Source organism: Choloepus didactylus, chromosome 18 (assembly GCF_015220235.1).
Source record: "Choloepus didactylus isolate mChoDid1 chromosome 18, mChoDid1.pri, whole genome shotgun sequence".
NCBI classification, from domain to species: Eukaryota; Metazoa; Chordata; class Mammalia; order Pilosa; family Megalonychidae; genus Choloepus; species Choloepus didactylus.
In genome coordinates this window covers 32,605,709-32,621,460 of record NC_051324.1, presented here as the reverse complement: position 1 = coordinate 32,621,460, position 15,752 = coordinate 32,605,709, and the positions used below count along the sequence as shown (strand labels likewise).

Here is a 15,752-nt window from a genome sequence, read left to right as displayed (position 1 = left end):
AGAGACACGCAAAGGAAAAATTAACAGATCTTAGTGATTGACCAGATACAAATAAATATTTAGGGATTAGGAGTAGACAGGTATAATAATGGAATGACAAGGAAAAGGAAGTAGTCAAGAACTTCAGAATGATTGGGGTAAAGGGTTTGGTTGGGGTTTTATTTGGGGGGTGGTAGTGGTGATAAAAAGTGAAGGAAAATGATGGGAATTAGCCAGACTTTGAAGTATGATGTCAACATGAAACAAAAAATTGAAAGGAGGATGAAAGAATAACTGTTATTTTCAAGGGAGGGAAGGACATAGAAGGGACCTGAGGAGAGTATGGGTTTAGATGTGGAGTTTGAAGTCACTAGAAGAAAATATTGAGCAAGAGATTAGAAGTTGAAGATTAATACTCTGGGAAAGATTTAGGAATGCAATTTTCCTGAAAACATTTTAAATATTTGAGGTATAGTTCTTGATATAAAAAGATATCCAACATTTATTATTAAATCATATGGAATTTTATTCTTACATACAGAACTATGTAGAAGACATAGCCATAAAGCCATAGGCCTTACAAGTGGCAGCTGATGAAAGGATGGATATGACACACATCCAGCAAAAAAGGGCCATCACCAATTTCCACCAGTCAAGGACTTACATTTTGCTGGGTAAACTCCCTGAACATAGCTGCCAGTCTGTCATCCTCAATATCACGGTCAGTCTTGATAGCCACATTAAGAATGTGAATTGGTTCATCCCTGGGGACCTGTAAACCAAGAACAAAGCCAAAGAGATTATGAGGCTGGCTAATATAGAAGCAGGGGAAAGTTATAGTACTTAGTAAAAGACCTGAAGAAGAGGTACACCACATACACTGTTCTGGTTTGCCCACTGGTAGGAATAAGCAAATTGAAACTACTGCCCAACAACCACAACAGATTTTAAATCAAGTGAAACACATAACTTAAAAGATAAGGCAGCGAAGGCATTAGCTGGAGGTGGTCCCAAATCTTGACTTGACACAAACTAGAAGTTCACTATGTCTCAATTTTTTCACCAATAAAATAGGAGTGGAACAATTTGCCACATCTCTCTTCACAGAAAGTGAAGAAAAATAAGTGAAAGAAGCCATTTGCACATATTCTCACATAATGTATTTCCTTACAATTTATCAAACAGAAATATCAAACCAGGAAAATAACAGTAGGGAAACAAAAGAAATTACTGAGAAATGAAATGAAAGGACTTAATAAAAGAATAAAGTTTTAAACAAAATGTCTATTTTTTTATGCAATCTAAAGTTTATCATTCTCTGAGGACTACAACAGCACCACTGTGCAAAGATGCATTCCATCACTGTGTAAGAATTCTGGCAACCACAATTCATGTCTTTAAAAAAAAATATTCAGAGACCCAGAGGCAGCTACAATGAATATAGTTGAGTTCATTCTATACTATGGATTCCAAGATTAATAAATTAGAACTTATATTCCACCTTTTTCATAACATGCTTTAGCAAGGCATACAAAATTAAATACTATAAAGTAAAGTAAAAGGATGAATTTTTCCCTATAATGTTCCAAAGTCAGAAAGATAAAATAGAGGACAAGTCCTGTGTCTGTCTGAATAAACAAACCAGCCTTCCAAAGGGGATGCTATACCTTGTCTTCGTCGTAAAGAGATGTGTGACCTGCTTCAGGGAATGTGGGGCTTTGGGGTGGGGAGTCACAGAAGCAGCCCATCACTTCATCAAAGATCCTGAAAAATACCACAGAAAAATCCACTATTAAAACCCAAGTGGCAGAAAGCCTAAGTGGCAGGAAACTAACACTGCCATTTCCAGTTCGGTCTAAAAGAACCATCTATCCTACCCTCTGCTCAACAGCCAACTGACTAGAAACAACAGTGGCTAGAGATGACATGCAAAATTTCATCAAGTGGCAGAAATTAGGAGGATGGATTGTTTAAAGTTTAATAAACCATACATACTTTTTTGTTTTTAAAAAAGAATGATCTAAAGCTTTTTTGTTTTTTTTTTTTTTTTTTTCATGTGTAAGGTAAGAGTACTGCTGTCATCATTGGTTTTAAAGTAACAGAAGAGCCTGGGACTACAGCAGTGACAGACCAATGTAATTACCCCTCCCTCTAGGGTAATGCATCAGTATACATCAAGAGATAGAAGCTGAATGCATTTAATCAAAAGATGTATTGTCTCTGGTGGGGCTTACTCTAGTGTTGTGTTTAATTTCTCCTGACGTTTCACTCATCATAGAGCAGACAGCGTCTTCTGTTAGCTAGCTCCTAAAGAAAAGATGGTTTTTGTTTGTTTCTTTTTCTCTGACTAGGCTCATACTATGAGTAGAGGCTGAATGAGAGTTGGAAATGGAAGGACACATAATTCTCCAAGAGCATATATAGCAAGGGCTACATCTCCTTAGCAGGGTCATGGCTAGTCTATAGACCTTGACTTATTTGGCAGAAGGCTGAGACCCCAAAACAGAGATACTAATGGTTCTCCAAGTACCGACACAGTTCCAGTGTCTTACCTGACAAAATCTTCAAAAGTCCGAAAAGAGACCATCCCGCCCATCCGCTGACATGGTGGAGTAAATGAGTTGTCCAGCAGCACATCACTGACACTAGCTACATGAGTCATGCCATAGTGGTTGAGGTTGGAGGAGAAGGACATTCTAAACAGTAATTCAATCAAGGTCATTAGACAAGGAAGCAACAATAGGGAAAACTCTGAAGTAGGTTCAGGTTGCAGAGCAGACTTGGTTTTTTACCCATTGTGGATAAGGCTCTCTTGCAGGATTCATGTTAACCCTTTCATTTGGATTTCCCCACACAAATTATATTTTCACTACCCCCAACTTTTTCCAAATAAAAATCCAAGGACTGTCAGGAATTTCATGGCAGTTTAATAAAATGACATTATAATGTGCTGAATGACTGATTAGCACATAATGGGTTAAAAACCATCCTGCATCCTACCCCTCCCTAAATCAATCTCTCCTTTAAAAGAAAGTAAGCAAGCCAAGCTGAGTTGTAACTATGTAACACTTAAGGCACTTTTTCTAGGAACTGTATTAAGTATTTATACATACATAACAATAACTCTAGTTCAGTCACTCGGAATGGTTTAGTAAATCATTATAAAAAGGATTATTTATGGCACAGGAACAAGTCTATAGAAGGAACTTTACGAGTTATTTACTCTTTCCTCTAGTAGGTTGACAGGGATAGTAGTGATCAGGATTATAGCTCCTCCCTTTTTGAGAGAGTATAATTTTTCAACCCCCAAACTGCAAATTTTCCTTTTTATATTTAAAAAATTTTACACCATAGCACAATATCTTCATTGAAAGCTTGTAATAATTCCCAGCAAGATGCAAAAGGGCAAAACATGGATCTCAAAGTATGTGTAAGCATGACAAATAGTTACTGAATAGAGATGCTTAAAGAGAACTTATTTCTTTGATCTGAAAACATAATGAATCCGTATATATTCTTTGATGCATCTCAGCACTATGTACTGATAAGTAATACTGTAAAGTGTTTTTGAATGATCAGTCAATAAAAGATTATCTTAGGAAGGACTAAAGTAAGGGATGCCTCCAGAACTTGCCTGACATGTTACTGATATGAAGCAAGTTCAGAGCAAGGCAATGGCTGCCCCCAAATCTCCTTTAAGAGCACCACCTCCAGTGTCACAGGTGGAAGAGAGCTGGCAATGTGGAACTGAGATCTGGATACATATTATGCCCTACTGCAAATCATAATTATAAAAGGCAATGAAATTCTTTATAGGATGGGTGTGCTGCTCACACAGACTATAGAGACTGACACTCCAGGTTTTTTATTCCTTTGGAAAATAAGGACTACGAAAAAAGTACTTCATCTTTTGACAGTACTGGGGAACAGAAAACTAGAGTGGGAGAGGAAACCATTGATAGCATGAATGAAACAAAGAACACATCAAGCAAGTCTTACACACGGTGCTCACTAGAAACTGGGATTCAGAGTTATGCTAACTCAGAAATGCTAACATCTTCCTCTTTTCTGGGACCACCAAATACATACACTAAAGGGGCAAGTTTTTGAGGCATTATATCTTTTCTACCTGTGAGGCCTTAGACAGGAAGGGTATAAGGGTTCCAGACTACACTTAAAGGGAACTCCCTCTGAATAAGCCAGCAGGCTGTTTGTGGAAAACATGGGGTGAAGTAGGTTTTTCACCTAATTGACCCTTAATAGGAAACATCCACTATTCCGTTTCCTCCACTATTGTGCTCATTGGGCCAGTATAGCCAGAGGAAGGCAGGGAAGGGCCAACTACACTCTCCCAGCAGACAAAAGAACCAAATAAAAGCACCCCCTTTCTTCTATCCATCCAAATTGGGCTTTAAAAGCTATGATCAGTTTTGTTTCTTAATATTTTAAAGGGAGAGGGACAAAATAAATGCAAGTCTCTCTATATAGCTCAACATAGAATTGATGATTTACGTAAAGAGTTGGCCACCAATTTATTACTGCTTTAGCATTTTGTGGATTCAATTCCAATAAGAACTGCTATCCTCTCAAACTTGCACTGTGTTGTCTTGCTTGGCTCAGCTGCAGGAGGAACTCAGAATAGTAATATATCACCTGTGCTATCATACAGGCCTGGAAACCTCTTCACAGTTACATGTATCAGAATTTAAATATACCTTTCCATTATCAATCTATTTCCATTGTCAATCCTATTGTAGGTCTGAAATAAAACGACCTGTATAGCATTGAAAAACTAACACTTTAGAAAAATAGCTAACCAACTGATAAAACATGAGACCAGCTATTTCTGGGTTTCCATTCCTCTAAAAGGAGAGGCAAATTTGAAAAACTAAAAATTGAAAGAATTATGAACAATTTGTCATAAAGTTAGAGACAGATATGAGCAAAAGAAGATATTTCCAGCAAAGCTGAACACTAGGGAGACCAACCCTCTATCAAATACAGTTAGATGGGAGCTTTTCCAGACAGGCTTTTCAGGTATTGCTTTTTGAACAGCTGAAGGAAAGCTGAAGACATGTTTTCCAAACAGGAAGAATAATTTAGTGTGTCCATAGGGGAGCTCAGGACTCCCTAGGAGAAGGAACCATATTAACTTGTCAAGTGTAGTGTTATTTCTTCGTGGTTTCACTATTCTAAGTTACAAAAAAAAGGTGCTTTTAATTGGAAAAGAAACTAAACATACAGTACCTGTTTAGCGTGGGGATGTTCCCTCTGTAATTAAACAACCACAGTTAGTTACTGATAGGTTAGTGAAAGCCATTATAAAAGAATTGTCAGAGCAGATACAGACCAGTCATGAGGAGCTCCAGGTTGGCAGCTCCGGCATTCAGCAGACATAATTAAGTACTCATTACCCTTCAACCCCCAGGGTGCCTCCAAAGAGGCGTGCCTCCTGACCTACCTCATCACAGCAGCTGTTGATGGAAAGGGTCAAAATATATTTATTATGGATTATTTTTTAAAAGGCTATTACAAAAAAAAAAAAAAAAAAAGAAAGAAAGAAAAAATGCAGAGCAGTGGTAAAACAAACTAATAAAAAGCAATTTAAGCTATATGATATGGTACGTTATTATTAGCTTCAACATGAAATATAATTCTTAAAAATATGCTTCAAAAAGACTCTTAGAGACTCTTCTTTCTTGTTCCTATTTTACCAAAGGTATAATAATGAGGGCCAGAGAAGATGATTCCACACTCCCTCCCACCCCCACCCTAATTGCTTTTCTAGGATATGTGATGCACCGAAAAGCTATCCTTCAAAGAAAAGAATCCAGCAATCTGGTTACTGGCTACTCGTTCTAAGTCTATGTGGCCAGACTCTTCCTCCCATAGAAGAGGGAAAAAAGGAGGATACTAGGTTCTATAGGAGCTTAAAGGAACTGAAAATAATGCAGGAATGTCATAAATGGTTCTATGACTAGAGTAGTATAATTTGTTAAAAATTAATTAATACTTTTTAAACTATATGAGTGAAGGTAATAATGACTTTTTAAAATTGCCATAAGCTTAAAAACTCTAGGCCTCTCACAAATAACACCTTACCTAAGTTTGGCTGGTCCTAGAATTTCCTTACAAACAATGTGCCAAAATCATGAAAGACAGACTAGGATAAGGACAGGAAATTGCAAGGCAAGTCTCCTGTATTCTCTTTAGTCTTTGCCACCAAGTCTTGTTTTTTAATTTGATGCTAGTCATTTCCTCAAATGAAAAAAACAAACCAAAAAACCTCTTATTATCACTGTTAAAAGGGCAAAATTATACTTACCACCCACAATTTAGGGGTTGTAACAGGGTTGATTGGTTGATATCTTAACCTAACATTCTTTTAAAAGCATTTAATCATTGTTGGGTTTTCTGGCACAGAGAGGACTTAATGGGCAGAACATAGTGGGTGGTGCCGATGATATGTGGAAGGAGGAGAGAGGGAGGAAAATGATGCACTTTCCATGGCAGTGAAAGAAACAGAATAGAGTGAGCTGGCCATATAAATAAAAAGCTGTGACATATCACTGCACACAAACTGTATACCTCGTATGATTTGTGAGTAGCAATGCTCTTTGCATCAAACCTGTATCATAGACTGAACTCATAAGGCAGCAAAAGCAACCTCCTAGTGCAAAAACCTGAACCCTTGCTGTTTGGATTCCCTGAGCCTCACTCAGGGGGAATGGATTTCATTTTATAAGAGATTCTCAGTTATAAGGCACTTGGCCCTCATCAACACAGGAAAAGAATGGACAGATTCTATAGCAGAAAATTAATGATAGGCTATGCAAATACAGGAAAGTTTTCCTTTTAAGACATAAAGGATTCGAAAGAAAGAGCCACCTGCAGTTTCTTATCCATGAACTTCAGTCCAGAGAGAAGAACCCTACAACCAAAGCATTTTCTGGTGCCATCAACCCAGATTTCAGGAGTTTAGAAATCAGTATAATCTCTCTCAACTGTTAACCAATTTTTTAAACTAATAAAATGGTCTCACTGCTTCTGTACCTATACCATAATCCTTTAGGGAGTCTTCACATGATGAGGACCAAGTTTACAGTAGAAAAGGACCTGAATTAAAAAGAACAACAAAAAGCCAGCCCTTGTCCATCAGCAATTCTCAAGCTCTCATAGAGAGCCCCCTGCTGCCTTGTTATAGGAATTGTGTACCATCTAAACAGAATGGAGTGAAAAACAAACACTCTCAACATCTCCAGGTTTTAAAGGAATAACCCTAAATCAATCATGTAAGAGTTTAGAGCCAGACAGAATAAAAACCTGTAGGGTTGTAGGGAAGATGAGCAGGGAAGAAAGGATAAATCCAATATTACCAGGTAATATAGTTTATTAACCTATACAGGGGCTATTTGATCAATTTGAGAATATCACAAATATGGCATACTGCATACTTCTGTGATACATTGGAAGACTAGATCTATGGCCTTTACAAAATAAAGAGATTGTGTATAAGTCAAGCATTCCATTTTTGTGGTTAAAAATAAAATAAAATTCTGCCACATTGTACTGCATATTCATTATGCAAATATAGTTATATTGTTCAATCTCTGATAAGGCAACCAACTGCATTTTCAAATACATAAATGGTATATAAATTCACTTCTTATAAGAAGTTTGCTGTTTAGGCTGCTAAAAACACTTTTATCATGATGAATCTCCATTCACAATGTTGTGATGAATATTGGCATCATTTTTCCTTCTAGTAGATTAATTCCATTTTACAGATGTGATAACTGAGAAACCAAAGAGGATGCTTCCCAAGGACACTATTAAACATGGTGTCATAAACCAGAATCTAGACCTGGCATTTTCTCATCTCAGTTCCCAAGAATAGCACTCCGTATCTGTACAGAATTTAAAGAAGGACAAGAGAAATCCTTTGAATTCCGAGATTCTTGGCATTAAGTCACCTCTGATTTTATTGATCCGCCTGCCCAGAATGGCTGGAGAGCCTGTTTCAATATGAATGCAAAGTCAGAGTTGCTGTCTGCTATCTGAGCTCTCTTTAATTTAAGGAACACTGACTTCTCTGGCAGTCACAAGTTCTCGGAGCCGTTTACCATCCCTTCCAGCTGAATTTCATTTTGCTTGATTCTAGCTGGCCCTACATAAATCTTTCATCATATAAAAATGTCCCTGCTTCTTTTGCCTTCTAACTTGAAGGGGGGAAGAAAAAGACCCTATATGAAAATGATGGGGATGCATGCAAACAAGCGGTGGTTACATCAAGCTGTGACTGAGAGCCAGTAGAGGACAAATCTTTTGAAATCAGGCAGCAAAGCAGAATCAGAAGAGGTCGGTTGAATAAGCTACTAGCAGTCACTAACAGCAGTACCATAGGAGAAAGAGCAATTTGACTCGCTGTGACCAGTGGTGGTCTCCTTGTGTGACTCTATTTCTGTGGGAGAATCCAAATCAAGAGCTGTAAAACACATCTGAACCATGTATTTCTGTTGGCCTCTCCCTTTATGGTACCCTTGCAGTTCAGATGACCTGATTTCACTGCAGAGCTTTAGTTTACAATAAAATGATCATTGCTTCATTCATTTGCAGTCCCTCCAAAGTCCCTTCTTTGCTCTGCTGGAAGGTTTTGCTCTTTCTGAAACAAGTATGCCAACAGGGTTACAGCATATTACTGCTGCCTGCTGTATAATTAGCTACAAACCCACAGTACAAAACTACAGGGATTTACAGGTGCCCTGGATTCTGTTTTTCCTCCCCTCTGGAATCAGCTAGTCTTCCTTGACAAGAAGGGACCTTGGGCTACCCTAATGATACATTGAGAGTTTTAAACTCGACTCTCCAATCTTACAAGTTTAGTGTGCCAAAATAACACAGCAGAGACTAGAAGCTGAGCCATGGATACAGGAAAGCACTTTGGTAAGCACTTAAACCTGCTGAGAATCTTCTCTTCTGCCAGATGCTTGCATCTTATCAGTAGACTACCTCTGAAAGAAGGAAGCAAGCACTTTAGGATTTTATTTATTTATAGCTCATTCTGGCCTGCTAACTACAACCAAGTGCTCCCACTGTTAAAAAATGCTACAAGTTGGATGACTTTTGAATGCCTCAGTACAGTGCAAAGGAGAGTCTAATCTCTGGTGTCAAAGATTATCAGAATTCACAAGAATGGCAGCAGGCTGCTGATTAGTCACATGGAAGGCTTCTGATTTCTAACTTTATTCACAAATAAGAAGGTTGAGAGGCCACTCACCAACAGCTCAACATTGAAGGTACCCAGAAGACTAAACTCAATCATGACCAAAACCTGTACTATCAGGAGAGAACACAGCCGACCTCTTCTGGATCTAAGATGTGAGTAAAGGAAAGTGCTTGAATTAAAACATAATGCAGAAGGCAAAGTTCACAAGGAGCAAAAAGCAAAGAAGTTATTGTAACCCAACTTAACTAAAGCATGAATTTCCATTTAAGAAATAAGTGGAAATAAAAACTAATAGGTCCTCACCCATTTTATATGTACAGAAACATCTGACAAACTATGCTTCCATCTTCTGCATCAACATTTTGTCATATTTGACAGAAAAAAAATTTTTTAAACATTTTTTTGGAATTATATATATATATTTGGAATTATAAATTTTGTACTCCCAGACTGTCATAATAATATAAAGAGCCATATGTATGGCCATAGAGTTTATGGGATAATATACCTTACATATGTTTGTATAAATATAGCTGTGTTTTAGAACATCAAACACATAGGCTGGCTGAAGAATTTATTTGCTTCCAGGTTACTGTGATACACCTAACATTCCAAAAGTTAAGTGAAATCCTGAATGTCAAACAATTTAATGAATTGTCAAAAATAAAGCCATATTCAGCATGATGCCTCACCATTACAAGCTTTTGCATCACCAGCCTCAGTGATGGATAAAATAGGGTTTCAGTATGGGAAAAACAACACAACATACATATACCACTGACTCTAGACCTTGAGCCTCACTGGAAGAAGAAAGAAAAAGAAATCTCTAAGCTCCTGGATTAATCAGTGTAAAATACTGGTTGAATATACTAAGGAGCTGGGCTGATAGAATCTTAGACAAGATAATTAGATCCTAAATGTCTGGTTAATAATAAAATGTTTTCTTAGTGTAGACAAGCTGCCCTGACTTTTTCTGCATCAAGAAAATGACTGAGGAAACCCACTCAATTCTCCTTCAAGGAACAAGTGCTAACTGGTTACAAAGCACCTTTAAAACTGATAGCAAACATTCACTCTCTTCAAAAAAAATCCACATACAATAGGATATTGCCTTTAAATGCTAAGAAAATAAAGAAGGGAAAGCACGTGCACACACGTCACATATGTATAGGTTTCCAACTAGGCTTACGTCAGGAAAACCTCTGCAGCTGCTGTTTAAGTGAAGTGAATTTAAGAAGAAAAGGATAAATCCAGACCAGGAACTTCCCTGAGCAAAGCTCTAATAATTGGATCCTCTGGTTAGTAAGACCTGGGGACACCAAGTAAGTTCAACTATAGTTACCAGAAAAAAATTTGGAAATCTTAGGTTGAAGATCAAGAAGAAGGTGCCTTGACTGAAGCCTACCTAGAAAAAAAAGGCAATCACAGATATTAGGAATAAACTGTTTACTAATGTGCTTTAAAAAAATATGGGGGGGGAAGGGGGAGAGAGAGAGGTATAAGAAAAAAAAATACAGTCAAATTATACTGAAAAATTGACTAACTGGTTAAGCAATACAAAGCCCTATGATAAACTAAAACAAAAATTGAAAGTACCAGACATAATAGTCAGGTAGTAGCTGCCCAAATGTGCTAAAAAGGAGTGTCTTCTCCTTCCTTAGAGGTTGCGCTCTCATTTGCAATAGCAATCGCTTGTGTTTTGCTTACTTTTCTAAAAATCAAAACAGGTCCTAATAGGACACAGGTCTTCAATCCAAATGGCATCTAAGGTATTTTATTGAAAACATATTCTGCTGCTGTCAGTTTGCAGACAGAGAACCATGTTTCATCTCAACCTAGAGGAGCTAAATCACCAGTCAAAAACAAACTACAAGAATGGAATTGTACCAGGCGATCCCATACACAAGAAAGACTATAGTCTTACTTTGATATCACAGCTTACAAAGATACTCACTTCCAGGGACTTGGACAAAGTTAGTCTAACTCCAGATGCATGCATGTGTAGACTAAGGGTCAGATTAAGGGTCAGGAAAGAAAATGCAAAAAATTGGTTAAGCAAAATAGCTGTTTCCTCCCCCAAAACTTTTGCTTTAAAACCCCACAGTTGGGGAAAAAAAATCTTTTATGAAAATCTTTTTTTGCATTGGTAAGTAGAATACGTATGATAAGGCATTCACATGCCTGTTACCTATTCTCACTAAACAATTTTTAAGCATGCAAAAAATATTGTAGTGTAATATATAGCATCAGGTTTGAATATTTTTGTCACCATTGAGAAAAAGCAACATAAGAGTAAGAGCTTTTCTCCCTCCAAGGGACACTATTGTGAACATAAAACAAAGAAGGCTTCATTTTTAGACTTGTGACTGTCCTAATTAATTTATGGTCTGAAGTTGGGTTATCCAATGTAATAGCCACTAGTCACATGTAGTTATTGAGTATTTCAAATGTGGCTAGTCCAAACTGAGTCCAAAGGACTTTACATCTAAAAAAGCATTGAAACAATTTTAACATTTTTCTGGTTTTCAAAAAGATTATTTTACTTCTCCTTTATTTGCCCTTATTTTCATCTTCACATGGTGAGTGTAAACCCATTTGTCAGTAGGACCTTTGAAGATATTATTAGTTAAGTTGTAAAACATACTCTGAATTTCAAAGACTTGGTATGAACAAAAGAATGGAAAATATCTCATTAATAATTTTTATATTGATTACATTTAAAATGACATTTTGGATAAAACGGATTAAAATAAAATTTTACTAAAATCAATTTCAACTATTTCCTTATACTTTTAAAAATGTGGTCACTAGATAATTTTAAATTACCTACGTGGCTTGCATTATATTTCTATTGGACATCCCTGGTCTAAAAGTAGTGATTCTTATTTATAGATGTTCATCAGAATTATTAGAGGAGATTTTTTAAAAAGTGGTCATATGGACTCTAATCCAGAATGAATCAGAATCCTGGGAGTTGGGATCCCAGTAAACATATTTTCAAAATATTCCCCAGATAATTCTGAGGCACGCTGCTAGTTCAGAATCATTATTGTGAAGGTTAGTGGACATAATCATGTCCTTGAGCCTTAAGATACGGGGAGTGTGCAGTGGATACTAGCAGACAGTCTCATGTGACTTATTTCTGAAGAATAAAAAACAACATGCTAATTATCTATTTGTTCAAAACAATAAGAATAGAAAGAAAAGTACTGGAGTTAAAAAAAAAGGTTGGAACTTGGCTAAAAACTAGTAAAAACTCAGATATCCTAGAATTCTTTTTTAAGTGAGCAGGCCATAATTCCAGTTGTATTATATATATGTAAGAAAAGACAAACTAAATTCAAGTAGCAAATCTGCAATAATTATACTCTGTCTGTCTGTCTCTCTCTCTCTATACATACACACACTTATACTGTGAATAAGCTATACTCTAACACTGCATGTATCACTTTGTGATCAAATTTGATAATACATTTCATAATCCTAATCTACCAAAAGGACTTTAGATCTAAAAAAGCATTAAAACAATGTTAACATCTTTCTGGTTTTCAAAAAGATAATTTTACTTCTCCTTTATTTGCCCATATTTTCACCTTCACATGGTGAGTGTGAACTCATTTGTAAATAGGACCTTTGAAGATATTATTAGTTAAGTTGTGCCCAAACTGCATGAAGGTGGGTGTTAATCCAATATGGCCAAAGTCCTTATCAGCAAAGGAAACTGAACACAGAAAGAAAAGCCACAAGGAGCATCCAGAAGCTGGAAGTTTTTCACTGGAACCCAAAGAGAAAGAAGATACCACCATGTAACAGAAAAGCCATGGACCAAAGATCACCAGCAGCCAGCCCCAGAATGCCAGTCTTCTGGGAGAAAATGTTGCCTTGCTTACGCCTCAATTTTGGACTTCTCCTGGCCTTAAAACCATGAGCCACAAATTCCCATAGTTTAAGCCAAGCCATTGTATGGTATTTGTTTTAACAGCTAGAAAACTAATACAAACTACTAACAATCCAGCAGCTTTAAAATCATACGCACAACCAAGGAAGCCTTCATATAGGAAGACTAAAGAATTACAGTTCTGTTCAAGTCTGGCCTTTGTCCACAATGGCGTCAAGTGTACAACTTTTGAAACCCTATCAGAAATAAATAACTAAGATTCGAATGTTTGATGTGGAAAGGTGAAAATTTCTTACAGAAGTTAAGAAGAATTTCTGTCATTTCTTTCACTTTCCCTAACCAAACTGGACACATACCCTCATATAAAAAATGGGGACAGGGAAATCTTGTTCAGACAGACAAGGATAGAGATGAGGAGGGAAGGAAATCAGAAGCAGCTGTGCAGCCTGACTACAAATCACTGCCCAAAGAAAAGAGGTAGCAAAAAGCAGGAAGAAAAGGAGAATGTCTTGAGAATTACAAAGAGCATTAAGTATAGCATGTAGTTCTCTACAATTATTCAAGAAATTCAGGAAAATAAAGAAAACCAAGTGCTGAGCCCATGTGTGCCATGAGTACTTTACCATTCACTGAAGGACTACCATTTGTTTCTAGAAAATGAGATTCTGAAATCCATAGAGGCAAAAAGGTACCAAGAGATGCTTGCTAAATCAAGGATATATGCTTTTCTCTGTCAGCCATAAGGTATTTTTGAAGTACAGAAGTGAAAGGATCTTCTGAGACAAAGGAGGAAAGTACTTTTCTGAAGATGCTTCTGCTCTTCTGCTGACCTCTGCTGGATCAACAGTGGCATCCTGTGGCCAAAAAGTCTCAGCACAGACTCCTTTGTCTCTAGGAAGGGTTTCTATTGCTTTGGGTGAAGTGGCAGTTAAGAATAAAAGCATTTCTGGTGTCTATAACTAAGGATCCCCAAAGACACAGTACTTTGTAAAGCAAAATGAAGAATCAAAGGCCATAAAGAAGAAATGGAGGCAGGCAGGTAAAGATTGGCTGTGGTATTTATAATTCCTGTGATATTACTAAAAAGAATGAAAATACAGGAGATGATGAACATATGTGTGAGTGGAATTCCTAGATTTTTACTGCCTCAGAACACTTTATAAAGAATGAGTATATGAGATAAATGAAGTATTTGCATTTTAAAACCAAAGCAATGCTGAAACAAATTTCCATATGTACATTTTTTTTTAAAGGGCTTGAGAAAGGAATAATGGAATTAACATGGCTTAATTAAGTAATTTACTTACATTTAAGAAGTTTGGTTCTGAAGTATGATCTTTAAAAACTGATTGAATTTCAACTGCTAAATTCAGATGTCTGTTTTAGGGTGATAAAATGAAACTGGCTTGGGTGTAACCTCAATCCTTATAGAAAAGCAAAGCGTACTACTCAGGATATTTTTATGTTTCAACTGCTGACTTAAATGATTAAAAAAGTGATTTTTCTGGCAAAGTTCCTGCAAGTAAAATGCTAATAATTTTTTTCTAACATTAAAAAAAAGAAAGAAAGAAAAAGACTGACTCCTCAGTGACATAATTCAAGTAAGAATGAATGGGATAATGCTGAACTTTTATCTTAATTAGACTATACTTTATCTCTCATTGGAGCAAAGATGAGAAAGGGCACTGAGAAGCTCTTGCTCTTCTCTCAGGGTTTAAATTTGCTCACTTTCTGCTCTATATTTCTAGCTTAAAAAAATGGAATTGTCATAAACATTATTTCCTTTAAGCCTCCTGACATAGCTCTGGCTGGCCTAGATAACACATGCCAGATCCAACTCACCTGTTGGGATGAGATGTGGGCAGCATGAACTGGAATTCCACAACGCAGGTGTTGTCCTTAAGCTGGCGGTGTTGTACACTGTTAAGTTCATAGGCAATATAAGCCCTTCGAACATACACCTGGTTAAAAAGTAATCCTCAGTAAATACACCCCAAAAACAGAAATGAAGAGATTGCTAGTCTAGGAGAAAGTAAGTCTTGCTCGATAACAGGTATCTGATGCAGAAGGTCTGTGGTGAGGAGAGTCCCAAAGGCTGTACATAACTTGCTTTAATTAATAAAGCTGCAGTCTTAATAGTATCCCCATGACCAACTGAAAACAAAACCAGCCTGCCTCTTCTGGACACTGCTAGGTGCACAGTATACCTTCTTTCGTGCTAACCTAAACTCTGGGGAAGGTTCGATCTTTAGCAAAAGGAAGCATATAGAACCACAGGTAGTAACTCATTAAGCATGATCATTTCCCTAGAAGAGAAAAGCAAGCAGTAAGAAAAATTAGAGGTGCTGATTCTGGGCTACACAAGAAGTAAAGATAAAACATAAATGTTTGCAGTACCATTTAACTTTTTTACTATCATGCATCTTTGTTTTTTATTGTTTTTCCCCCCCTCCACTGCCTAAAATCAATTCTGGATCATTTATACCCCCAAAGCCTAGGCAAAGGCAGTAAGGCATAATTTGACACATAATATCTCAAATGTACTAACTTGACTCAGGAGTTAAAGAGCTACATCTCAGCAAAAAACTGTCAGCTCAACCTTACTTACCCACTTCACAGCCATATTTGTCATGCACATAAAATGCAACA

General features: G+C 36.9%; 1 protein-coding gene across 8 annotated transcripts in view; it reads right to left on the bottom strand.

Annotated features, from left to right (window-relative positions):
- ACACA (acetyl-CoA carboxylase alpha) overlaps window positions 1-15,752 on the bottom strand; it is a 371,031-nt gene that overhangs the window by 111,837 nt on the left and 243,442 nt on the right. For 7 of the 8 annotated variants that reach the window (XM_037808139.1, XM_037808140.1, XM_037808142.1 and 4 more), the window contains 5 exons: window positions 14,946-15,064; window positions 5,227-5,250; window positions 2,532-2,675; window positions 1,647-1,743; window positions 644-751 (listed from right to left, as the gene is read on the bottom strand). In XM_037808139.1, the coding sequence (XP_037664067.1) occupies window positions 644-751; window positions 1,647-1,743; window positions 2,532-2,675; window positions 5,227-5,250; window positions 14,946-15,064 (492 nt within the window). The remainder of the gene's footprint in view (window positions 1-643; window positions 752-1,646; window positions 1,744-2,531; window positions 2,676-5,226; window positions 5,251-14,945; window positions 15,065-15,752) is intronic. The other variant, XM_037808138.1, reaches the window with a different exon arrangement.